The following is a 27978-nucleotide window of genomic DNA, read 5'->3' as shown; positions in this document are numbered from 1 at the left end:
TTTGAAATACTCGATTTGACAATGTTTTATGTCCGATGGTCACTCACTAAAAATCAACAGAACTTCTAGTGCCACACTCGTATGACAGATGCAGTGGGTTGATCCATTGTTGCACGTTTTAGTAATCCCCACGATCCTTTGATAAAAGCATTTACATGATGTCCCTTAGCACTCTCATAGCTCTTCATAGAAACATACCCTAAACATTTCGTATGCCTCCTGCACACTTTGTCAAAAGCCGTTTCAGAGCGCGAGTTGTTCTAAAGAAGATTTACCTTCAATAACCATTTGTTAAACCTCCATCCATTTAAGTGCAGTCCCCCACTGCCCAGTAGTGTCTGTTAATCCTGATTACGGACAAGAGGAGGAGAGTGGACAGGAGAACAGGGGTCTATAGATCAGGTTGCTGGTGAGCTGCCGAGCTAAACTTCCAGAGCATCATGTCTCCCTTTAAGGCCTGGTGCATAGAGGAGACAACAGGCATTGTGATACCTGGAGACTGGGTTTCCCACCAGGACTGCTGTTGGTAGCTGTGCGTGTTTGATTTTGTGAGTGTGCCGGCCAGATAAAAATGTCCTGAAGTTGGTCAAGTGGAAGAGGGGTCTACAGTCGCATTGAGAGGAGTTATGACCGACGATGAGGACACAGTTTGAGACGGAGGAAGAACATCGCAGTACCCGGGGGAATGGAGGGCAGGGGTCTGGGTGGAATGAAGAAAAGTGGCTCCACCAAGCGCTCTTCCATTAAGCGCAGTGCCTCGTCCAGCTCACAGAAGGTAAGGTCCATCTGCAGAGCCATGTTTGACATAGACTTTATGTTAACACTAAATATTTTTCTGAAATTAAATACTTTGACTTTGGTATCCTTGCATTGGTATTCTCTAAACGTATCTATATACAGTGTGATGTCAAAAGATAATCAAAGGGAACACATTCTCTGTGAATGTCTTTGGAAATGTTCCTCTTGTTTCAAAGTAAAACTGACTCAGCCAGAAATCTGTGTAGCTGTGCAGAACACGACTGGGTAGCATTAAACAAATGTATAACATACACTTTCTACCGGTGTATATAGAAGGACATTTCACATTATAGATTTATAAAATTGAAATGTGCGACAGAAAGGAAAATACAATATGAGAGCAATGGAGTGGAGTAACCCCTTTAAAGGAGAACCCAAGAAAACATAAACCAGTTTGAATTAGAGTATTCCGTTTCTAGGTTAAACACGTGCAATTGCATACATAACCTGTGATTGGCTGACGTGGTGACCTTGTCCCCTGCTGATAACGCATTGATGCAACACACCTGTCCTCCACTTAGTGAAATTTAAATGGGCGTAAGGAGGTGATAAGGTACCAGCCAACCTGGTGCTGTATCAGGACAGAATGAGTACAGGTTGGGGGGGGGGGGGGGAATACAGCAGTGAGAGAGAGGTACTGAAGCCCATCTACACATCCCTGCAGGCATCAACACTCACTTATTACAAGCTAAACGGTCAGAAATATATTCGTTTTTTTGTGAAATAATAAGATGTGTACATAGACCTAGCTTTCAGCTTGTCGGAAAAGTGCGACACACATGCAGTCAACCTACCATTTATTTTTACAAAATAGCGTGGCATACAGTACATGCAGTCAATTGACCATTTATGTGACAAAATAGTGTGTTATGCATGCAGTCAATTAAGCATTTATATGACAGATAGATAGATCGCAGACAGAAGATATACATACGTTTTGATTTTGAAAGGATCTGTGGTTCAAGTTGAACCCCTCTTTGGAGAGACGGCTATAGCCAATGAGCCAGATTACTTGGGATCTCTCTTTAGATAGCAGAGTATAATATTATAGCAATTAGTGGAGGTCAGGGGTGAACACAACAGCTGGTCTGTGCAGGTCTTTCGCAAAGAGAGAGTGTGACCCGTGTGTTAAACTAGGAGAATGAAACGGTGAGGAGCATCTGGCCCAACCTAAGCTTCCCATTGTGCTTTCACGTGATTAATGCACTGCCATCATGTACATTTCCAATCTAAGGAGAATGGTGGTGAGTGTCAAGGGCAAAAGCAAAGGGGTCAGGTGAAGAAAGCACTGATTATCTACTGTATGTCTCTCTGTTCATCCATGCAAAAGTTTATCTGCGCATCCTTTCTAGTATGGCTTGCCTCTACAATGGGATTTAGTGGAGGTGAAAGTCTCCACATGGGAAAATGGATTAGTCTCCATCGTCACTGAGTGAGATTGTTGCAAGACAAAGCATCAAGTAAACGAAAAGAATAAGAAATAAACCAAATTGTTCTGCATCAAACCCTGCCTCCTCCCTGCTCTTATTCATCCCCCCTACCACCGTCTTCTGACCGAGACACTGCCTGCTCGCCAAACCTCACTCCACCCGAATCATCATTTTCCCCATTTACATCAACCTACCTACAGTTCCTACAGTCACAAATGTACTCCACAAATATAATTAGAAAACATTTTTACTGTTATAATCAACAACATAAAATGAACAATGGCTTCAAAGGGATACGCACAAAATCCTTACAAATACACTAATACGATATCCAAAGAGCAGTAAACTGTGAAAACGGCTCTGTAAAGGTTTAAAATCAACACCATTTGGCCACTGTAGAAATACACCTATTAATATCCCCTTCTGATTCCCCTTCCAGTGGTTAAGTTTTCTTCAGTAAAATATCACTGTAATGAAACAGGAAATGAGGTGTAACTCCGCCCCTTGCAGTGGAGGTCTCCGGCCAAAGCTCTGCTCCGCCCTCCCTAAGATTGACTATAACATAGTACATAGGACTGCCGGATCCCAGAAAACATACCAAGCCATGTTTCATCCATAGTGCTAGTCTTACAAAGTTGTGATTGATCAGTAAAAAAACCTCTAGTCTGTTATCCATTATCAGTTCATTATCTACTTTATATAACATTTTATTACATAGTGGAAATACCTCTTCATTATCAAGAAGCAGGGACATAGGCCCCATATTAATATCATTTAGACTCAGGGCAATAGATCGGGCCCATGGTAATATTAGTTTAGTATCAAGGCCATAGAAAGGCCCAGAAAGGCTCCCAGTTTAGATGATGGGCCATAGAAATACCCCATGTCAATATCAGTTTAGAAGCAGGGCCATTAAAGGCCCCATGTCAATATCAGTTTAGAAGCAGGGCCATTAAAGGCCCCATGTTAATATCAGTTTAGAAGCAGGTCCATGTTAAAATCAGTTTAGAAGCAGGTCCATGTTAATATCAGTTTAGAAGCAGGGCCGTAGATAGGCTCCTTGTATGCATGTTATACACTGCATACCTTGTGGCCACATCTCTTTAAGAGGGTGGCTGACCCTGCGGGCTAATTGCCAGCTTGTCGGTCCCGTGTTTGTCAGCCCCATTGATGTTGGCTATGTGAAGACTATTGTATTATTGGTTGGTTACAATTGGTGCAAAAAGTGGCTGAAAACTTAGATACCAGCACTCATCACTCGGAAAATAATAAGTATTTCTTTAAGCACAATAAATGTAGTATAATATGCTGATAATGTTATTTTGTCCAAGCAAAAGTATTGTATGGTTGCAAGATAGTATAAATTTACCAAAATATACAAACAATAAGATAAGATGAAATCTAGATGTCGAATCAAAGAGCTGCCTTTTTCAAAATCCCTTTATCTTTGCTATTTCATTATCATCTTCATCATCATCATCATCATCTAAACCAGTGATGTAACTACTTGTTATGGGATAACATTTTGTTTTGTTCCTTGTAAACCACTGATAATCTCATAATGAAGCCTAAATCCTCCCGCTGCATTCCTTGTTTATTGTTTTTGTCCTAATGAACACAGCACCGAAGCCGAGTTAAGCAGGGGAATAGTGTTGGCGTGTACCAGTCAATTTGGATCCTCTTGACTTCCCCCGAGAAAGTGATCACCTGATGTCATTCATACGGCAGCTGCTGACAGACCGGCGGTGTTGGGAGGATTGGTGCATGGAAAGGGTGTGCGTTAAGCGTTTGAATAGGAGAACTGTTCCTCGTGAGGCTGGAGTCGCCAAAGTGCACGTGGATTTGGTTAAGAACCCTTATTCATTTTAACGCTCTACTTCTCTCCTTTATGTGGTTATTATGCTTTTTTCGAATTAACCAGCGCATGCAAAAGTTGTTTTGGTCAAAATGATAATCATGGACTAAAAATTTGATACGTTCTGAAACAAACCACCACCTAATTCACCCAATTATGCAAATTGTCTTCAACACAAGCAGCAGGGGATCAGACATAATGAAATTAAATGGCCACATTACAGCTGGCCTACATCCTCTTTCCTTTGTCTTCTTACAATACTTTCTGTTTACTCTCCATTGTTGAAACTTTCTTTAATCTGCACAAATAGATGAAATAGAGCTTTAGATGAAGAATGAGAATGCGTGCGTGTGTGTGTGCGTGTGCGTGTGCGTGCGTGCGTGTGTGTGCGTGTGTGTGAGAGTGTGAGAAAGCAAAGTGGGGGAATGAACATACCCAGGGTTCAAATGGTGCAATCATGGGACTGGCAAAAGGATTACCTTGGACTGGAGTCATGGGACTGGGCTGAACAAAGGCCCTTCTTGCTCACATGCTGGTCATATGAACCCCTGATGCATAAAGTGAACTAGTTTCATACGGAGTTCACTGGGCTCCAGTGCTCCAGCAGGGAGCATCTTGAAGATGAGAGGGCCGGTGAAGAGAGAGAGAACAGGCTGGTTTTCTGCTAGAGGTTGCTGCTTGCCAACCCAATGCGCGCTCAGGGATGGGTGTAAAACCATAAGGTAAGATCTGCCAAGGCGGGGGGGAAATGCAACCGTGCTGATGGGTTACATCTGATCCATGCCGTGTAACAGTATTTTACTGGCCGAAGCTATTTGGTTGACCTCTACCTATTCCCTTTGAGCATTGACAAAACATGATATATGTATTATCAGGTATGTGTCATTCAACTTTTAAATAATCGCATCTCCAGCCTCCAGTAAGACATTTTTCTTTATATATTTATTGGATTTTTTACTTGATGAATCATTTAATTAGCCCTGTATGACATTTTGGACAAATAAATATGTGTCTTGATTTATTTGTCAGTTGTGATAGTTACAAAATTCCTGAAAAATCTAATCTGAGAGGCATTGTGTCATGGTTCATGATGAATGTGAAATGAACAGTGTTTGATTCCACAGAGGGCATTGTAGCTTTTGGATTTAACCATGTGAATTTAATCCTGACCATTATCCAGAGTGAATGTATTTGACAAAGTGCAGTCCGAAGTCCCTGGGCAAATACTGAGGCCTAACAATACACTAGGATGTTTAATAATACAGTCATTAGAGATATGGATATGGATTCTCTCTCTCTCTCTCTCTCTCTCTCTCTCTCTCTCTTTCTCTTTCTCTTTCTCTTTCTCTTTCTCTTTCTCTTTTTCTGGTTCTGTCTCTCTCCAACATGTCATTGTTGAGCGGTCCGGGGGGTTGTGAGTGTGTTCCCGTTCTTTGTGTCACCGTTTGGATCGGATTAGGAGCAGACTCTCTGTAAGAGGCTTAACTGTGCGGCACTTTGTGATGAAAGGGCTTTGTCCCAATTAGAAGGACACATTCACATGATTGTCATGATAACAGCTCCGAGACGCGTTTCTTGTAGTAAGTTGCGGGTGGGGGGCTTTTAATGCTCTGAATGCAACAGGCGATCACATGCAGAATGTTATGTTAAAATGTCTCTAAAATATATACTATGTTTCGGGGATATCACACTCTTGTCATCATCAAGGCAGTTTTAGGTTCATGCTATTCTGTTAGTATAGAATGTGTTTTCCACATTTGTGTATTAAAGAGCCGAATTGTGTCCACTCATTAGTGTCTACTTAAAAGTTTAAACCATTCTACCTCTTCTATGCTTGACCCCCCAGATACAGAGAGCATGGATAGAGAGAACATTTCAGAAAAGAGAATGCATCCAAATCATCCCCAGTAAAGATGCGACCAGGTAATGTGTTCTGTTTAATAAACCTTTACAATCCAACTGATGTTGACTTTCACAAGAGATCTATGTGGAATGCTACAGCGCACAATCTGAAATAAAACAACAATTGGGCAACTTAATTTAGAGTGTCGCAAATGTTTCACAAAGTGATGGCTGTTTTTGATGGTTTGACCTTAAAAAAAAAATGAAATAAACATAAAACAAAAATAATAATAAGAAAAAGTAAAAAAACAAATCTCATCTATTTGCCTCCTCCGCGCCATCAGGTGCAGCTGTGGTCAGCTGGTGACCCAGCATGTGGCCCTTCCCCCCGGGGCCCCGGCCAAAGAGGAGGCCAACCCTCTGGTCCAGGTGGTGGAGCTGCCGCCCGAGCGCTGGTCTGTGGCCAAACACACGCAGGTCTCCCCCACAGACTCCTACGGCAGCCTCGAGTTCAAGGGCGGTGGTCACACAAACAAGGCCATGGTACACAGCAAGGGCCTTTCATTATTCTCCTTTCACATACAGACACACACAGAGATACACACGCACACACACACCCACACACACACAGACAGACACACAGACAGACTGACACACAGACAGACTGACACACAGACAGACTGACTGACAGACAGACAGACAGACAGACAGACAGACTGACTGACTGACTGACTGACTGACTGACTGACTGACTGACTGACTGACTGACTGACTGACTGACTGACTGACAACCCCCCGCCCCACACACACACACACAACGCACGCATCCACACACACACACAAACACACACACACACACACAGACATTTTGTGATTAAGTTGAGTTGACGTTTTTGAATCAAAAACGGATTGCTCAATCATATACCAGGATACATATACAGTACATATAAGAAAAATGGCCCTGTATTATAGGAAAACACTGTGTTTCTGGTCTTGGGAAGCTCACTCTGTATATTTGTCCTCAGTACATCCGGGTGTCGCACGACTCCAAGCCTGACTCCCTGCTCCACCTGATGGTGAAAGACTGGCAGCTGGAGCTGCCCACCCTCCTCATCTCGGTCCACGGAGGCCTGCAGAACTTTGAGCTACAGCCCAAGCTCAAGCAGGTGTTTGGGAAGGGGCTGATCAAAGCTGCTGTCACCACCGGAGCCTGGATCTTCACGGGGGGAGTCAGTACCGGTACAGAACTCCATTCATTTCAAAGAATTTAAATAAGGTTTCCCAAGACACAAGTTCATATAGAAGACAACGTTATATGTAATGATCGTCCAACATTGGGTTTTCTTTCGGAATGGACGTTTGAAAGGAAAAAAGAAAAGATCCATTCTCTAACACCCTCCACATACCGGCCACCATTGTCTGCTTCAAATAACACCAGACCTCTACATTTGTTTGCCCTCACCAACTGCGCGGATAGATACGGAGGAGGTTTAGGGCCGGATTACATTTTTTTCTTTTCTGAATTTAACTTCAGAATTTGAGCATAAAGTCAGAATTCAGACTTTCATCTCAGAATTCTGAAACGTGGCACCACTAATACACATACTTTTTGCTATCAGTTTACCACTAGAATCGTCATGAGTGGGGTTATTTTGAACAGGTTTCAGCACCCTTTGATTAATTTTCCAAAATATGTCTTGTTTACACGCCTATATGCCATAAACTTGGTCCCTGCTGTAGCTGCAAGGCCACAGTTCAACTTTTCTCCAGCAGGCGCTGTGCAGATTTACTACTTATAGAAACTCCTGCAAAACACTGATGATTGTGGACAGTGTGAGGAGATTTGAGCCTCACTACAGATCTTAACAGCGACAACAAAATAAATTCAGGGTATAAGAGTAAACAATGGCTTTAGGACAATGGAATCATGGCTCCTTGGAGCTGAATTCCCTCTTAAGCACTCAAGACACGTTGATTGCCATTGTTGATTATTGTTGATTAATGTTGATCAGCTGATGTGGGTTAAAATGTCACCTTAATTTAGCTTTTTCCTGTTGCTTATCTCGTTGAGTACCTCCTAAATATTGTCCATTCAGATGATTTAGAATAAACACTTCTGTGTATTCCTGTGCCGTTGTATTGTGTAGGGGTGATCCGGCATGTTGGGGATGCACTGAAAGACCACTCCTCCAAGTCTAGAGGGAAGGTGTGTGCCATCGGCTTTGCTCCATGGGGGATCGTGGAGAATAAGGAAGACCTCATTGGCAAAGATGTAAGAATAATAATCTCCCCAAAACTGGTTATAAAACAGGTTATAAACTAATAGGCTTATTGAAGTGAAGTAAATAGGCTCAAAATGCATACATGTACTCGATATGCCAAATAAAAAATACAAAAAAAAGTTACAACAGAAAGCCTGAAGATTAAACTGTCTTCTAAAATGTATTAAAGGTGACATATTATAAGGTGACATAGTGTGAGTGGGATTAACCGTCACAAGCCGTTTTGAAAATCTGCCTCTTCTGACATCACAAGTGGCCGTGTCCACCTAGATGTGTGACGGATAGATGAGCAGCGTCTGCTACAGTCCACTGGGTAGGCTGGTAGATCTATCCAGCACACATCGATAGTGGTCGATAGTGTTTATATATGGTCGATAGGGTTTACATGTGGTCGATAGGGTTTAAATGTGGTCCATAGTGTTTAAATGTGGTCCATAGTGTTTAAATGTGGGCGATAGTGTTTGAATGTGGTCGATAGGGTTTACGTGTGGTCCATAGTGTTTAAATGTGGGTGATAGTGTTTAAATGTGGGCGATAGTGTTTACATGTGGTCGATAGGGTTTACATGTGGTCCATAGTGTTTAAATGTGGTCGATAGTGTTTACATGTGGTCGATATTGTTTAAATGTGATCGATAGTGTTTAAATATGGTCGATAGTGTTTAAATGTTCTTTTCCCTCACTCTCCACCTCATCCCTAACTCTCCACCTCAAGCTGGTGTGTAGTGAGCGTTCTGGCACCGATTGGCTGCCGTGCATCACCCAAGTGGGTGCTACATATTGGTGGTGGTTAGTGAGGTCCCCCCTTCACTTTAGGCGTCTTTGAGTGTTATTAATTATTATTATTCTTCATGTTTAACCTCTGTTTTCCTTTTATTCCTAGTCTGTTTTACATAGTTTTGAATGATGACTATATGCTCTGTAAGGTGTCCTTGGGTGTCTTGAAAGGCGCCTCTAAATTAAATGTATTATTATTATTATTATTACATCTAGGTGGACACGCCCACTTGTGATGTTAGAAGAGGCCGATTGTAACGGCTAATCGCACTCACACCTGGTGGTATAATCTGTCACCTTTTAAGCTTTGAGTATCCAGTGACTTTTGGTGAAGACCCGTGTCATTTGTCCTCTCTGAAAGGTGACCAGGCCGTACCAGACCATGTCCAACCCGCTCAGCAAGCTGTCGCCGCTGAACAGCAGCCACTCCCACTTCATACTGGCCGACAACGGCACCTGCGGCAAGTACGGCGCCGAGGTCCGCCTGCGCCGACAGCTGGAGAAGCACATCTCCCTGCAGAAGATCAACACACGTGAGTCCTCACACATGAACACACACACACACACATATGGACACACACAGACACACACACATGGACACAGACACACACATGGACATAGCGACAGACACACACAAATGGACACGGACACACACACATGGACACAGACACACAGACACGGACACAGACACACACACATGGACACAGACACACACAAATGGACACAGACACACACACATGGACTGGACACAGACACACACTCATGGACACAGACACACACACACGGACACAGACACACACAAAAATAGACACAGACACACACACACATGGACACAGACAGCGTTGACCTTGCTTTGACCTATGAACCCTCGCACATGTTGTGTTTCCCTGATTTGACCTGTGGGGTTCCCTGGTGTGGGTTTCCTGGTGTGGGGTTCCCTGGTGTGGGTTTCCTGGTGTGGGTGTCCCTGGTGTGGGTGTCCCTGGTGTGGGTTCCCCTGATGTGACCTGTGGGTTTCCCTTTGTCATCCTATGCCTGGAGCTTTCAGCAAGGCAGGGACAGCAAAGGGAAGCTCAGCTGTCACCACTTGCTTCAAGCTCCCACCCCTCACAGGAGAGGAGGAATATATTGTGCCTTTGCTTGTGTTTGTTGTAATATTTTGTTTCATCGTAAATTGTTGTATATAAATACTCAAAATCTTCACATCCATCGCTTTAAGAAATGTGTGTGTGTTGCCTGTGGTGTATTTGTGTGTGTGTGTGTGTGTGTGTGTGTGTGTGTGTGTGTGTGTGTGTGTGTGTGTGTGTGTGTGTGTGTGTGTGTGTGTGTGTGTGTGTGTGTGTGTGTGTGTGTGTGTGTGTTGTAGGTTTGGGTCAGGGCGTGCCTCTGGTCTGTCTGATTCTGGAGGGCGGGCCCAACGTGATCTCTATCGTTCTGGAGAGCCTGAGGGAGGAGCCACCGGTGCCTGTGGTGGTCTGTGACGGCAGTGGGCGGGCCTCTGACATCATTTCCTTTGCACATAAATACAGCGAAGAGGATGGGTGAGTGAGAGGGAATGTGAGGCCACTGTATGCATTGTGCTCGCAAAACATTCTGTGACATGACAGCACTAAAATACAGCCTTACACAAACACACACACAGACACACACACAATAATCGATACAACTTGCACAGTCTTTTAACTGTTACATTGTCCTCTAAGCTGTGCGTTGTGTATTTATGTAAAACTGCCAAATATATATAATAACGTTTGACTATATATTTACAATTAACTTGTTACTAGGCATGATATTTTAGAAATACCTTGTCCTACCAGGTTGTTGAGTGATAATGAAACAACAGTAACCTAGTTGATAAGGTAACTATAGCAACCTAGTTGATAACGTAACTATAAAAACCTAGTTGATAACGTTACTATAGTAACCTAGTTGATCACCTAACTATTACAACCTAGTGGATATCGTAACTATAGTAACCTCTTTGATAAGATTACTATAGTAACCAAGTTGAATTGTCCTACCAGGATGGTGAGTGATAACGTCAAAGACCAGCTACTGGTCACCATCCAGAAGACCTTCAGCTACAACCGTGCTCAGGCTCAGCAGATTTTCCTCATGGTCATGGAGTGCATGAAGAAGAGATCCCTGGTACGTACCACTGAGTCTCCATTGGGGATAGTTGGCCTATGCACCTATAAAGAGTCTCCACGGGATTTCCAGTCACTCCTCATCCGATCGTTATCTTCCCCTATGGTAGCTGGGTCCCAGATTCTGAAGACTATCAGCAATTTCTTCATTCCATTACTCTCCCATTGCCTGTCCGACTACCTGCCTACTGCGGAACCATTGTCTGTTGATTGTCTGCCTATCCCCTCCTCATGTCCCTATTATCTTTTCTCTGTGTCTTCAGTAAATCCTTTATTTTTTAACATTCTGTGTCCCTGTTCTCTTCGTCGTGCGTTTGTGCCCATTCGTCCCCAGAATAGTAGTACTAGAAATCATCCTTTAGGTTCAAAGCATCTTTCATCTGTCAATAAAACAAATGTTTCATTATTTTTGCCCATTCATTTGTGTCTTGTGTTTCATGCCTCACACCAGAACTTCTAATAAACCTCTCCATTCAATTATCAAGCCACCTCTTCCTCATATTCTTCTATGTATTTATTTTATATTCGTAGCTATCTTGCGTAATATTAGTAAGAATTTGCTTAAGAATGAACAATTCACTAAATCAAGCCTCATCCCGTAAGTTGTTAGTTGTATATTGTATTCTTTCATTGCTTTATAAATCTGGAAATATCTGATAAATGAAAGATTGTATTGATCTTCCTCAGCAGATTTGAAATCTACTGGTAAGACAAACACCATAAAGTGGCTGTATTCTTGACATAAACCATCAAAATAAACGTAGCTACTATATGAATATGAATTTCAAATTGTCGAAGCATTTCCTCACTCATTTTAAACCCTTACATATACAGGGTCTTTCCTACGCTCTATATGTTTTGTGGTGGCCATGAAAATGATTTCAAGGTCTGATTTCAAACGGCATTTGGTTGGCGATTCAAGACAGTAGGATGTGTAAACAGTCTTCGGCTGGCTAGCATCGAGGAAGAGAATACTGACTATTGGACTGCTCTTATTTATGTGCTGAAGGAGTTTTGAGTATAATAGTCAACTGAAGGCCAACTACCTAATTTTGAAATGGGTCTACCACAAGATGGGGAGATTTGAACAAAAAACATTCTAGATATAGATAATGTCAACAATTTATGACCTGGACAGGAGCCTTTACGTAATTAACCACCAAAAAACTTTCAGATTTATTTTTTATTAGGATTATCTACTATTTGTATGCTTTTCAAAGGACCTTTGATTTTTGAACACTACACTCTAACCCACTAGGTCGTATCACAAATCATTATTGAGTTATATAAATAGGTAGAGCGATACAAATAACACAATTTTAAGTGGCTCTTACTAAAATGTGCCACAAACATCCACTGGTCCCTAATTGGACAGTTTAGTTTGTTAGTTGTTAATATCACCTTCTCAAACCTTCAGCCACTCACGCAAATGAATCTCTTAGGTCGATTATCTCCCCAACAATATTTGAAACAACGCTTATCTCCGCTGCTTGTAGTTTCTGAAATCAAGCCCTGGCCCTGGGCCATCTCCCCCCAGATGTTCAGCTATCACACATCAGGACTGCTGGAGTTTTGGTGCTACGTTTGCTGCCACTAAAGCCCAATTCTGACCCAGGAAAGACACTGCTATCATGACTATAATGATGGATTAAGTTTTCCATGTAAGATTAATGACAAGTAAAGCTTTGGTTGAATAATGCCAGCTGGCCACTCCACTGCCTAATGGAGATTGTCCATTGCTCTCTGACTTCACACACACACACAGACATTTTGTGATTAAGTTGAGTTGACGTTTTTGAATCAAAAACGGATTGCTCAATCATATACCAGGATACATATACAGTACATATAAGAAAAATGGCCCTGTATTATAGGACTTCGTTCTTCATGTAATCCTGCAATTCGCTGTGGCTTTGTGAGCAGCTGCTACATGCACAGTGCCGTACTAGAGCTACATTAGTTGACAATGACACAAATGAACATGGACTTCATTCACTCAGATAACTGTACTTCTATCATCATTTCAGAGTTGAATTCATCAAAGAATGGCCTTTATATCTGTAGAAATCTCACGTATCCATAATACTCAATGGTTCTTTTGTGTACTCCTGTAACGTTGTGCTACTACCTTAATACATTTTACTGCTTTCCTCAATAAACGCACTGTTTTGCACTTCATGCTTAGCTGCATTCGGTTGCCTAGTTCTTGTGCAACGATAATTAAGTTGAATCTAATCTAATGTAGTATTCTTAAAATGTCGGTTCTTGTAAATTATAGATTTTAACTTGACAAACTCACCAAAGCTCAAGCATAAAGTGCGTAGAACTTTTTTATTTTTGTTTGAAAGGCCTAAATTAGTCTCTGTATGATTGAATGTACCTCGGGTGTGAAGACAGGGACGCAAGAAGGTTCAGCTTCTGTGTGTGCTCTACGCCTGAGCTTTTTAGTGTTTATGCTTTTACCTCCAACAGGAACCTTATAACAAGAAGAACAACAAAACCTACATGCAACCACTGACAAAGTAACAAAGTCATTTGTGCTTTTCAGATAACTGTGTTTCGCATGGGTTCGGAAGGGCAACATGATGTTGAAATGGCCATATTGACTGCTCTACTGAAAGGTAGCTGGAGCATCACTTCACCTTGTTAGCTCAATAACTTTAAATCATCCGTCTCACCTTTAACAAATGAGATGTTTAACATGATGGCATTCACATGAAACTCACTGTATTGTATTCATATGTGATATTAGGTACAAATGAGATGTTTAACATGATGGCATTCACATGACACTCACTGTATTGTATTCATATGTGATATTAGGTACAAATGAGATGTTTAACATGATGGCATTCACATGACACTCACTGTATTGTATTCATATGTGATATTAGGTACAAATGAGATGTTTAACATGATGGCATTCACATGACACTCACTGTATTGTATTCATATGTGATATTAGGTACCAATGCATCGGCCCCTGACCAGCTCAGTCTGGCCTTGGCCTGGAACAGAGTGGACATCGCACGCAGCCAGATCTTTGTGTACGGAACCCATTGGCCGGTGAGTCTGTCTGTCCGTCCATCCATCCTAATTTAGGATTGCAACATTACAGATATCGTTGTATTTAAATATATTCATATTCATTCTTGGTCTTCCTCAGCCTGCGAGTGCCCTGCCGGGCGAGCGGCCCAAGAGCCCGTCCTCTGCGCCACGAGGGGGGGGTGGTGGAGGAGGGGGGGGCAAGGGGAAGGCCAGGGGCAAGAAGGGGAAGGGAGGCAAGACCAAGCCGGAGCCCCCTGAGGAGACGGACCCCAGGAAGTTGGAGCTGCTTAACTGGGTACTTATGAAGAAGGATGTTGCAAGAAAAATAACAATCTTTTTATTTATTCTCTCTTTTCTGTGTTGCTTTGCTCTGTCTTCCATTATTTCTTTCTCATCTATTTATCCATTCCTTTTGGCCATATCTTTATTGAACAAAACGCACTACGTCAAACCAACTTTTATAAACGATCTGGCTATTCGGTATTGTTTGGATCAATATTATGTGAACATGATTTAACTGAAACCCCCTACAGTGAAATATCTGCAGGCCTGGGTTGTGTGTTCCATACTGTGTTGTTTACCTTGTGTACTCCACAGGTGAGCTTTCTGAAGCTGGCTTGTGTTGTGGGTTCCATTCTGTGTTGTTGTTGTTGTTGTTGACCTATTTGACATTGTTTACCACGCAGGTGAACTCTCTGGAGCAGGCCATGATGGATGCCCTGGTGTTGGACAGAGTGGACTTTGTCAAGCTGCTGATTGAAAATGGAGTCAATATCCACCACTTCCTCACCATCCCACGACTAGAGGAGCTGTACAACACGGTGAGTGAACAGTCAGGACGCTTTGAAAAGGTTGGGTTACCTTTTTCTACTGAAGCTTGAGATCCTGTTCAAGCCCACTCTTTATGAACAGATCTTCATACTGTTCAACATTTGCCAAAGCAATGAGCTGAGCCTGAACTCTGAAACCTTCCTTATATCCCTATTGGTATGAATCGCACATCTCTGATTGAATCCTAATTATGTAAGGCCCTTTTAATTCCCGTGGTATATCCGTTGTGAAGAGGCTGTGAATGTAAACTAATTGCTACAATACTATAAACATAAAGAATACATGAGTATTCGTGTTTTACACGAGTAATGTAGGCAATATTACTAGCATGTAATGTATGCAATCCAAAAAAAAATTAAAACTGCATTTGCATTGTTGACAACACATTTTGAATATGCAAAAAATATCTAAGCATATAACGGTGACTTACTATCTCAAACCTTCCTGGAAATTATATTTTGGCTGGCGATATGAATGATCTGTTGTATGATTTGTTCCTGTTTTTCTCCTGTACAGAGACTGGGACCAGCTCACAACCTGCACATTGTGGTCAGGGATGTGAAAAAGGTACAATAATCCTTTATCTTGTGCCTTATTTTAACTGTTACCGCAGGCTAACACAATATTTCAACTTGAAGAATAGCATGTAAAACGTACAGTATATATGCTGCGGTTCGATAATAACAATGGTATTTTTCAGGGAAACCTCCCACCAGATTACCAGATCACCTTGATTGATATCGGATTGGTTGTAGAGTTTCTGATGGGAGGAGCTTTTCGCTGCAAGTACACCAGGAAGTGCTTCCGGACGCTGTACACCAACCTGTACGGTCTCAAAAGAGTAAGTCTAAAAACATAATCTTGCATGATTACGTTCATGAATCAACATGCTTAATTTATTCTATCTCATGTATCTGTATTTATTGTCTATTTTTTCTGTTCACAGCCAAAAGCTCTTAAACTCCTAGGAATGGAGGTATGTTTCCCCTTCAATTAAATGTTATTCACAATAATTCTGATGATATTATTATCCATTAAACAGTCAATCCTTTTCAATGTTCCATTTATTTTAAACTCTTTAAACTTAACACACATTGAAGTGAAAGCTTTGCTTGCATTGTCCCAAAGGATGACGAGCCACGAAAGGGCAAAGGTAAGAAGAACAAGAAGAAAGAGGTAGAGGAGGACATTGATTTAGACGACCCCGAGTTGTGCCGGTTTCAATTCCCCTTCCACGAGCTCATGGTGTGGGCCGTGCTGATGCACCGCCAGAAGATGGCGCTCTTCCTGTGGCAGCGGGGCGAGGAGGCCATGGCCAAAGCCCTGGTGGCCTGCAAGCTCTACAAGGCCATGGCCCACGAGTCGTCCAAGAGTGAGATGGTGGACGACATCTTTCAGGACCTAGAGAACAACTCCAGGTGACTTACGCTCACTCCTTGGAAACGTTTCTTAAGACAAAGTACACAGGCATGCTGTGTAGTCTGTCAGTTTTGCAAAGTTCTATGTAAGTATTAAATTTGCTCTTACAAAGTTGGGCTGTCAAGCTCAGCAATTTTTTTCAAAGCATTGACATTATTCGTCGAATTTGGGGAACACAAATTCAAATTTTCTCGGAAAGGAAAATAATGCAGACCCCAGTTTGTGTATGAAGCTACCTACAGGCCTATTCCATTACCTTAGAAAGAAGTTCAGCCTTCCTGTCCACCTTTAAGACAAGCAATTTAAAAGAGAATTCAGAATCCTGTATATGATGTTAATGTAATTCACAGAAATACTACAATATTAATACGACAGCAACTTAGTTACATTTACTTGCTTCTGTCAGAATGGGGTTTGCACATTTGCAGCTACCAATGTGTTTGAAACATGCTTTGTCTTACTCCTCCGCCCATCCACTCCCCAGGGAGTTTGGCCAGCTGGCCTACGAGCTCCTGGACCAGTCCTACAAGCACGACGAGCAGGTGGCTATGAAGCTGCTGACCTATGAGCTGAAGAACTGGAGTAACTCCACCTGCCTGAAGCTGGCCGTGGCCGCCAAGCACAGGGACTTCATCGCTCACACCTGCAGCCAGATGCTGCTCACCGACATGTGGATGGGCTGCCTGCGGATGGGGAAGAGCAACGGCCTCAAGGTGCCGCGGTGGAGTCCTAGACTAGATTGCCTGCTAGATTAGCAGTATGGGAGTGGACGCGGAGAGGTAGTAGGGTGGAGGTGTGGAGCAGCTTGTCTTGTCTCTCTCTACCGCCGGAGGAGGCGGTAGAGAGAGGCTGCCTGCCAGATTAAAGGAACCAGGGTGGAGGCGGTAGAGAGAGGCTGCCTGCCAGATTGAAGGCAGGAGGTTGTAGCAAATGGTGGCCAGCCAACCTAAGATAATTAATGTAGAGAAAGTTTGTAGAAGAATCAAGAAAAAAATGCTAAGTATTTTAGACTTTTTAGACTCCTTTTTGTAACTAAACCTTTGTGCGCTGAACAAAAATGAACTTGTATGAGCTGTAACTGGAGGTAAGACATAGAGAGCAAGATTTTGAATATACCCAAAAAATCACTGCCTCACCTCCTCCCCCTTCGATTGCTGTTTCTCGGACAGTGTGTTTGCATCTGTGATTGAAAGGCAAGACGGATTACCCAGAGCAATATCAGAAGAGATTTTGCGATCTTAAATCTAAGTTTGATTGTGCGGAGGAAGGCGCAGTCTAATAAAGATATTCATAGCACATCACTCACTGATAATTGTCACCTGTGCCATTTTGAAAAAGTGCATTCAAATAATAACAGCAACCCCCTAATTTAATTTACATGGCACACTTGATTGTCAGTAGTTTGCGACCCCTTGAACAAACAATATTACTGTTGGGTTTTCCCACCGCATCAGTATCAAGGCTCAACACTTAGTGTTTCTGACCTTCAATTACGCCACACACTGTTCCCTAACATGAATTATCTGGGGGAGCCAGCCTGCACATTAGCCTTCACAGAGAGATTGGGCTCTATACATCCTCCCTGAATCCTGCAGCCAAAATCATGATTCCGAAATAATCTGTGTTGACACATTACACCTTCATGTTGCACACTAATTCTTATGTATATCATGTGAAACACAGCGATAGAAGGATCCATATTGCATTCCTTCGCAAATGTCTAGCTATTGTTTCTTGCAGGTCATATTAGGCATTGTTTTCCCACCATCCATTCTCCTCATGGACTTCAGGCTTGGAGAGGAGGCCACATATAACTCTTCCAAGGAGAAAGAAGAGGGAAAAGATAGAGATGATGATAACAAGTCCAACAAGGTACGCAACAACTACTACTCTATGAAATCATTTTAATAACAAGTCAAGGCAAGGCAAGCAACTTTGTCTTTAGGTTTTATTTGAACCCCTTACCTATCTTCACATAATGGCTAGGCACTCTTTATAAACAGGTTGTCTTTTCATGTCATAGGTTAAAAAAAAAAATTCAAATGAGTCAAAAATGTATTCCTTTTTGTCTCAATAGTTTCATTGCACCTGTTTTCCTCTTCATGATTGACAGCTCTTGAATGGCAGTCTGACCTGCAACTATACACTCAGGAAGCTGCCTCTAATGTGTTACTGTATCCTCAGGCCTTTAATGTGTTACTGTATCCTCAGGCCTCTAATGTGTTACTGTATCCTCAGGCCTCTAATGTGTTACTGTTTCCTCAGGCCTCTAATGTGTTACTGTATCCTCAGGCCTCTAATGTGTTACTGTATCCTCAGGCCTCTAATGTGTTACTGTATCCTCAGGCCTCTAATGTGTTACTGTATCCTCAGGCCTCTAATGTGTTACTGTATCCTCAGGCCTCTAATGTGTTACTGTATCCTCAGGCCTATAATGGTTTACTGGATCCTCAGGACACTGCCTCTAATGTGTTACTGTATCCTCAGGCCTCTAATGTGTTACTGGATCCTCAGGACACTGCCTCTAATGTGTTACTGTATCCTCAGGCCTCTAATGTGTTACTGGATCCTCAGGCCTCTAATGTGTTACTGTATCCTCAGGACGCTGCCTCTAATGTGTGAACCCAACCTCTTTTCTCAGGATGGAGCCTCTAATTCAGACGGGATGTCTAAGAAGGGTGATGAAGAGGACCATCAGAGGAAACAGAGAAGAATCCCAACCATCAAAAAAATCTTTGAGTTCTATAGCACCCCTTTCACCAAGTTCTGGTTCACCACGGCAAGTCGAGAACAGATGTTGAAACTCTAAACATAATCTCCTTCCTGACCCTTTAAATTGACCCTGAAGAAAAAGAAGTGGGAAAACGTTGTAGAAATTGGTAGTGTTAAAGCGATATTAAATGAAGATTATCTTTTTAAGAATTCTCTAATTCCTGTTTGAGCTCAAGGACGCTAGTTCCTGTAATAGTGTGGAACATTATAATCACTTCCAAACTTTCTCTTGACAGATTGCCTATCTCGTGTACCTCATGCTGTACAACTACATTATTCTGGTGAAGATGGAACGCTGGCCTTCACTACAGGAGTGGATTGTCATCTCTTACATCATCACTTTGGGGCTAGAGAAAGTCAGACAGGTACTCACAGAACAGGAAATTAATTGTAACTTATCATAGCATAGCTTTCTTAACGTTGGACTTTATATTTAATTTAATAGCTAAAAGTTATGGATCGTTTATGGCCTCAATTCCGATGACTTTTATAAATCTTAAGATCCGATGATAATCAGTTGATCAAGTTTAACACTAGATTATTTGGACGACGTTTGATTCGTAGTTGTGTTTTCTTTCGGTCAAAACGCACAACTCCCCATTAGATCCTGATGTCCGAACCAGAGAAGCTGAAGCAGAAGATCAACGTGTGGTTGGAGGAGTACTGGAACATCACCGACCTGGTGGCCATCTCGGTCTTCCTCATCGGCCTGCTGCTCCGGCTGCAGAGCGAGCCCTACATGGGCTACGGCCGGGTCATCTACTGCGTGGACATCATCTTCTGGTACATCCGGGTCCTCGACATCTTTGGGGTCAACAAGTACCTGGGGCCTTACGTCATGATGATCGGCAAGATGGTAGGTAGTACTTAAAAACTAGGATGGCAGGTAGAGATGGCTGGAATAGATGGACAGAGAGACAGTAGACAGATAGACAGATGGATGGAAGAGGCAGATGGATAGAGGGATATATGGTAGATGGATGGAAGGAGAGAAGGGTTCCCCCCCCTCCAACACACACACATACTCACAATGTAAATTGCTTTTGGGTACCCAAAGCGCTATATAAATGCAGTTATTATTATTATTTATTAATCATTATGTATCAGAGATAGATGGCAGATAGACATGCAGATCAGTTTGGTACAACACCGTGTGTGCTACGACAGTGTGTTGGAACAGTGTGTTACAACAGTGTGTTAGAACAGTGTTTTACAACAGTGTGGTACAACAGTGTGGTAAAACAGTGTGTTACAAAAGTGTGCTACAACAGTGTGCTACAACAGTGTGGTTCAACAGTGTGCTACAACAGTGTGGTTCAACAGTGTGGTTCAACAGTGTGGTTCAACAGTGTGGTTCAACAGTGTGGTTCAACAGTGTGGTTCAACAGTGTGGTTCAACAGTGTGGTTCAACAGTGTGCTACAACAGTGTGGTTCAACAGTGTGGTTCAACAGTGTGCTACAACAGTGTGGTTCAACAGTGTGGTTCAACATACATGGTGCTTGTGTTTCAGATGATCGACATGCTGTACTTCGTGGTGATCATGCTGGTGGTGCTGATGAGCTTCGGCGTGGCGCGGCAGGCCATCCTCCACCCCGACGAGGAGCCCACCTGGAGGCTGGCCAGGAACGTCTTCTACATGCCCTACTGGATGATCTACGGGGAGGTGTTTGCGGACTCGATAGACCGTAAGACTAGAGTTCATAGTAAGATTCTCCTTCCTGTTAAATAGGGCCAATTTTTCTGATTTGATTCATGTCGTGTGTGTGTGTCGTCAATGTTTGAATATAACAAAGTAACGTTAAAATTGCACTACAGTAGGCTAAGAGATTGCAGACATTTTGGAAAAATTTCAAAGGACTACTTATGTGACACTAGAACTGCCAAGAGGTGGGTCATTGGACAGCTAGTTAATGTAAAACATTCAGTACAATTCTCAACCAGGTTTCAGCGTCTTCCATTCATTTTCATAAATGTCTGTATTTGATGATCATCTGCCTGCTAGATACAAGCATTGTATTCTGAGGACTGCATGCCTTTCCAATCATTAGTGCACTGCACAACACACACACACACACACACACACACACACACACACACACACACACACACACACACACACACACACACACACACACACACAAAAAACACACACAAAACACTAAGCCCTAACCACTGACATCTTTTACAATCGTATGTATAAATCATGTGAAAATTTATTGGGAAGGAAGCTGGGAAGAAGCTGTTTGCCTATAAGGCAAAGTGCAGTAACTACGTATTTTGTCAAAATTGAGTTCAGACTGAAAATGGGTTTTATAACACCTTCTTTGTCTTGAGACAAAAACTATTTTTCTTCCTATAAAGGTATTAATTGAGAGTATCACCACTATTGTACCTGAAACAGGTTTGGCCGGCCAGTATGAATACTTTGAAGGCTTTTTTCTCAGTTTCAATGTTGGCGTAGTTACTGCACTTTGCCTTTGTAGGATGGACTGCTATCTTAATTTTCCCCGTAGATAAAAGTGATGGTGGTTGTACTTTGACGTTGTTCTCTTACTTCCCTCATTTTCTTTACCTTGACTCTGGGGTGCAGTGTACGCTATGGAAATCAACCGTAAGTATATCTGTGTGTTCTTATCTCATTAGTAATTTACTAAATGGGCCTTCGCATTTATAATTGTATTCATTTATATAGGTTATTTACGGTATGTGGTATAGAACTGGCCTAATGCATAATAACTGGTGAAGTGTAACGACAATGAATAGGTGTTCATGTGTATATTTTACGTAATGAAGAACGGTTTGCACAAACCTTTGCATGTTTCTGCTTGTTGATAATCAACAGCTCCATGTGGTGACAACCTGTACGACGAGGACGGAAAGAAGCTTCCTCCCTGTATACCTGGTGCCTCGCTCACCCCCGCCCTCATGGCCTGCTACCTCCTGGTGGCCAACATCCTGCTGGTCAACCTGCTCATCGCCGTCTTTAAGTGAGCTTGACTTTCAGTTTGATTGGAAAATAATCACTGGCAATTTAAAGGTGCGACTCTTGACCTGTGAAACGTAGGTCAATAGGCTGCTGTTCTTCGACCTTGAAGAAACAGTTGGCATCAGTTTAAATCACAGGGGAACACACTGATACACCAACATAATAATTAACCAACTGAAGTTGATATGTTTGAAAGAGAAATTACAGAAAGGCCATTTTTTTTAATTAGTTTTCCTATTCATAAAACTAATTTGTAGTATCTTAATTAGCTTATTCTAGCATGTCAGGGCATATATCTATGTAATAGTTGCTTCAAACCCCTGTTTGAACACACTGCACCACTGTATATCTCTAAGTGCATGTCCCCCTGTTCACCCTCACAGCAACACCTTCTTCGAGGTGAAGTCCATCTCCAACCAGGTGTGGAAGTTCCAGCGGTACCAGTTGATCATGACCTTCCACGACCGGCCCATCCTGCCGCCCCCGCTCATCATCTTCCCTCACATCTACATCCTGCTGCAGCGGCTCTGCTGCCGCTGCAGCCGGCGCAAACAGGAAGGGGAGCAGGAAGAGCGGGAACGGGGTCTCCGTAAGCGGCAATACTCCCGTTCCCTAGACGCTTTTGATCCATAGCGGCGTAAACCGGATTTACTGTTCTACGTGCCAGCTTCCTCGGGTGAAAATATCAGTGTTCTGCATTATGGTATCCCATTCTTAAAACGGTGTTTGTTGCCCAACAGAACTTGTGCTCAACGTCGAAGAGTTGAAGAGCCTGTATGAGTTCGAGGAGCAGTGTGTGGAAGAGTACTTCCACGAGAAGGAGGACGAAAAGCAGTCGTCCAACAACGAGCGCATCAGGGTCACATCCGAGAGGTAGGATTCATACGCCTTCGTACTACTCACCGTAACACACCCAGCATGACATACACACACAGCATGACACACACACACACAGCATGACATACACACACAGCATGACATACACACACAGCATGACATACACACCGTGACATACACACTGTGACATTAACCCACACAACGTGACATACACACACACACTGTGAAATGCACACTGCAATACACACACACAGTGACATGCACACTGCAATACACACACACAGTGACATGCACGGCGTGGTGCACCCACACTGGGGCACGCACACCGTGACACAGACCATGACATACACACACATTATGAACTACACACACCATGAAATACACACACACCGGGACATACACAGTCAACGTTGTCTTGTTTTATGTTAACTAAGGTATATCTAAAGGTTAATACTAAACTGGTACTTGGTTGCCAAATCTGAATGAAATTGGCACTCATTTTATAGTATAATGTGAAAAGAAAAACAGCATAACTTGAGCAAACGTAAGTGCAAATACAAACGGGTTGCTGTCTGTCCATCGGGGAACAACTGACACATGTTTGTAAGCCCTGTGCGTGGGTTCCTCTCAGGGTGGAGAACATGTTCATGCGGCTGGAGGAGGTGAACGAGAGGGAGCACTCCATGAAGGCCTCCCTGCAAACGGTGGACCTACGGCTGGGCCAGCTGGAGGAGTTCTCCAGCCGCATGATGAACGCCCTGGAGAAGCTGGCGGGCATCGACCGGGCGGAGCTGACACGCACCCGATCCAGAGGCTCCTCCATCTGCGACCCCTCCACCCTGCTGCGTCAGGGCAGCATCGGCAGCGCCGACGGCTACAGCGTCTATCGCTTCCCCATGGAGACGGAGTCGACCGCGGACACGGCTAAAGACCGGACGGCCCAGCTCGGCCCTGAGAGGAAGGGGAGTTTCAAGGAGGTTCCGCCGGCGTCGATAGACGGAGGCGTCCCCGCTAAAGAGTACGGCACTACACTGGAGGTGATGCCCTTAAGGGATAGAAGGTGCTCTGTTTCAAACGTTGACATCACGATTACCTCTTGTGACCCGGAGCAGAAGCCTGCTGCAGATGAGCTGCTGCCAAAGGGAATCCCCAGCAAGGAGGCATTGACCAATTCAACAGATAAACCTGGTGTTGCTTTTGCAAAGGCAAAAGTGGATGCAACCCTTTCTTACCCCCTAGTGAAGTCAAAAGAAACGCATTATTTGCCATCGCAAACTCTTAGCAGCTCACCATCTTCCAGCCGGAAGACAATGAGTGGGATCGTGTACAACCACATGGACAGAGGAGAAGAGAATAACTGGGCTAATTACTTTCCATCGGCTCCCGATGTGCCAGGTTTGGACACTACATCACCAAGCATGGCTCAATGGGGAGCCCACTTTGAGTACAAAGGTCAGCCCTCCTTTGGTTTCATGCCCACGGTTTCATTGGCAAGTCCTCCTGATGGTGAATCCAACTCAGAGACCAAGCAGGAAAATGACGGAAGTACATCAAAGCAAACCGCTGGGGAACAAGAAGCCATGGCGCAAGAGAACAATCAGAATAGTCGGGCAGGGATGGAGGATGATGATTCAGGGCATTTGCTCGTGGCTCATGATAGGATGTATCCAACGCTCAGGTCCAAGAGCCTGAATAGCAATCCTTGCAAAACTAAGAGTAAGAGTGGCCAGGAAAAGCCCCTTGCAGCGAGCAGTGTCAAAGACCTGGTGGCTGCTTTTGGAAGCCAAGAGCCACCCACATCACCCCATGGCAAATGATAGCCATTGATGGTGGGACTAGCAACTACCAAGGAAACCTTTACTTGTTTAATTTACTTCATATTTTTTACTTGATTCTACTTAAGCCTTTATAATATACATATATCTTACATTTTAGGTCTACTAACTAATTATTTTTCTTACAATTGTTTCATTCCAGTCAGTTACTCAGGACCAGTGGACCTGGAAGGAAGTATTTCAAGGGAAAAATTGGCTCCTGTAGAAATCCTATTTATCCTACAAATTTTATAAGGACTCATTTTGACCCAAATCCAGATGTTATTTTGGTATGTTTTTGTGGGTTGGAGACTGTTCTCGGGTTAGGGTTTTAAAGTGGCCATCTCAAAGATCTTCTTTTCTTTCTCTTCAATGGCGGAAATAAAGCAGTTGCCCCTGCCCACCTAAGGGAGTGGAGGGGTGAGTCTGTTGCAGTAAGGCCCAATCCCATTTCTACCCCTTACCCCTTCCCCTTACCCATTTCCCTTACTCCTTCAAAACAAGGCGGAGGGGTAAGGGGAAGGGGTAAGGTAGATAGATAGAAATGGGATTTGGCCTAACTCTGCCATACCCTCTCAGGTGGATCAACCATTGCTGGGTGATAGAAAACTTGTCACTGGATAACTGTGCCATTTGAGGTTTGAATGCATGCCGGGAAAGTCCCCACCCACACCCAGTTAGTAACTTTAATAATATTACAAATGCAAGGGCTTTAATCAGTGGGCCATATGCTCAATCCCTTTCATGTTATCTCATTTGGCTATGTGACTTCACTGACATTTGTCACAATGGAAATCGTCATCCTCGAGATTGCGACTTTGTCGTTGTGGCTATGGGCTATGTGTTAGAAATGCAATGTTTCATGTCAGGTATGATTGCTTTCAGTCAGATGCTAAATCTCGTACTCCTGATTACACAGTGTCACAATGGTCACTCCAGCTTATCTCTGAATATCACATTATGGTGTGAAATGGGATGTGGTCTTCAACTGATATGTGGTGTTTTATAATTCAGATACATGAAGATGTTTTTGAGATTGTGTGTGCGATTTTTTGGTACGTACAGTATATCCAACCTGTAATACACCTTCTATTTATACGCCCTTTGCTAACAGTCCCCCCCATAGAGCACGGCCAAAAGACATGAGCATCTTTCCTTTGCTTGTATGAATGTACACATCAACATCCCGAAGTCTAAAATATGTAGATGTTTTTTGAGTTTCTCAAATGTATATTAACGGGAATTGCAACTCCCATTGTGTTGACTTATAATGTCCTTAAATAACATACTGCCACTGTTTAAATCACTAAGCAATGCCATGTTTTATAAAAATCCACTAGGTGGAGGCTTCAGCCCAGGAATTACACTCAAGAGGCATTAGGCATTAGTTTGACCAGTACATTCAAACTAGCAATACCTACAGGTCTTGTAAAATGTACAAACAAGCATAGTGTATTGTATCTTTAGCATGAAGTACGATACATCCATAAATGCTGAATAAAATAGATTGCAGGCAAATTTCCCTTCATAGATTATGTGAATAAAGTCCTCTGATTAAAGAGGAATATGATTATAAATCCCTGTGCTGAACTTACCCAACATGTATTTCAATTGTCTTTTTACTCCTTCTCCTGTTCAATATAACCTTTGACGTTGATATTGTCAGCCTATTAAATGCATAAGGTTACATGGAATACAAACAAATAAGTAACTTATGAACTACTTAATGCAATGCTGCCATCAACGTCAATTCCACCTAGTTACATTACACTTCACAGAGAGAGACAAAGATTAAGAAAAATAAAAAGTGAGAGACAGATTGCATGGGATTGACATGGCCATAAACAAACATACTCACTCATTTACACGCGTACGCATCCACGCACGCACACACCCTCAGTAATTCCGTAATCCCTTAACCCTCGAACATATTTATTTCATAAATTACCCATAAATGACCCAAACTGATACGACATTCAGTTCTGGAGATTCAGAATTTGATAGGGGTGTCCAACAGAGCGTTTTTCCATGTACCCTAACCCTAAGCCATGTTCCACTCAGAACTTTTCTAGTCCCGCTGGAGGGCGCAAACCCAGCTATCATTATCTGATTGGAAGGCCCCACCAGTCTGACTGTAGGTCTATCCAATCCTAATCTTTGGAAAGGGAGTCTAGACAACTTTATCAACGAAGGACGCTCAGGGTGCCAAAACATATCCAACGATAACATCTCGGTGGGATCTGGTGAATTACAGGAATAGACCTGGCCCGCTTCGGCCAAGCCCTTAAACCAACTGTCTACTCAGATTCCTTGTGGTTGGGGTCAAGGGATGGACTTCACACCACCACATCCCAATTTGTTTTGGGAAGGCTGGCAGTTTCAAACCCCAATTTGTTAGCATTTATCTTGGCCAAGGTGGGTCCTTGCCTGATTGGGGGCATCTTTTCCTTGACTTAACCCTTTACCTTCCTTTAACTTCAGCCTATAGTCCAGCCACCCCAGGATCCAGATAACGCTTAAAAGGACTGGCGGATGGACAGCATTCCCCTATCCCCATTCAGTAGGGGTTGGGCTGCGACCTATACTTCCCGGCCCCTCAGAGGAGAAGCAGGCCGCGGTCGATTAGTCAAAATAATTACGCCCTATGTCCTTTCCCTAACCTCTTTGCTTGAACTTGTTGAAAAACAATGAATGAGGTCAAGGAAAGATTTCGAAGGAGAATTCATGAGGACTTGCTAAGAGGATCAGGCTGCACATATAGGCTACGTAATGAATCAATCCATTTATGTGAGATATATTTCCCCTCCAACTGTTTGGAGGATCCAGTATATATTCTTATTATAAAACAAAAAAAATCAAAAAATGTTGAAGCCCTGTTCTGCCAGCCATGTTGTGCAATACAGTTCCCACTAGCAATTTTCCTTTAAGCCATGTTCTTCATGCCATGTTCTGCTAGCCATGTTCTATTTGCCATGTTCTGCTAGCCATATTCTAGGGGGGGAAGGGTATTTCCTGATGAACTACTGAAAACCGAGAAAGATTACAGATTACGATTTAAGACAGACATGTTTTCAACCACTCTTTTATGATGAGCTTAATACATCTAGCTTTCTGTATCCTATGAAGTTGAGCCCTTACC

The 27978-nt window shown here is 42.9% G+C and overlaps 1 protein-coding gene across 2 annotated transcripts; it reads left to right on the top strand.

Annotated features, from left to right (window-relative positions):
* The first annotated feature begins 220 nt into the window (after window positions 1–220).
* LOC115558713 (transient receptor potential cation channel subfamily M member 1) lies at window positions 221–26438 on the top strand. Of its 2 annotated transcripts, none has more exons than XM_030377091.1 (27): window positions 221–775; window positions 5930–6006; window positions 6270–6468; window positions 6951–7164; window positions 8073–8197; window positions 9345–9516; window positions 10350–10524; window positions 11008–11131; window positions 13679–13751; window positions 14096–14196; window positions 14297–14473; window positions 14865–14999; window positions 15526–15576; window positions 15710–15850; window positions 15956–15985; window positions 16138–16427; window positions 16913–17141; window positions 18169–18300; window positions 19070–19207; window positions 19437–19565; window positions 19805–20056; window positions 20713–20887; window positions 21793–21813; window positions 22045–22189; window positions 22572–22777; window positions 22929–23061; window positions 23657–26438. In XM_030377091.1, the coding sequence occupies exons 1-27, from the start codon at window positions 686–688 to the stop codon at window positions 24840–24842; spliced, it is 4920 nt and encodes a 1639-aa protein (XP_030232951.1). In that variant the 5' UTR covers window positions 221–685; the 3' UTR covers window positions 24843–26438. The 2 variants fall into 2 exon arrangements, with proteins under 2 accessions (XP_030232951.1, XP_030232952.1); XM_030377092.1 differs by lacking the exon at window positions 221–775 and adding an exon at window positions 4537–4805.
* Window positions 26439–27978: the final 1540 nt, after the last annotated feature.

This window comes from Gadus morhua, chromosome 14 (assembly GCF_902167405.1).
Source record: "Gadus morhua chromosome 14, gadMor3.0, whole genome shotgun sequence".
NCBI lineage: Eukaryota > Metazoa > Chordata > Actinopteri > Gadiformes > Gadidae > Gadus > Gadus morhua.
This window is presented reverse-complemented; position numbering and strand designations above follow the sequence as displayed.

Coding starts and splice junctions, on each gene's coding strand:
- LOC115558713 (XM_030377091.1), top strand. CDS start 686: ATGGAGGGCAGGGGTCTGGGTGGAATGAAGAAAAGTGGCTCCACCAAG. Junction 15,577..15,709: donor TGGTCAGGGATGTGAAAAAG/GTACAATAATCC, acceptor GGTATTTTTCAG/GGAAACCTCCCACCAGATTA. Junction 18,301..19,069: donor ATGATAACAAGTCCAACAAG/GTACGCAACAAC, acceptor CTCTTTTCTCAG/GATGGAGCCTCTAATTCAGA.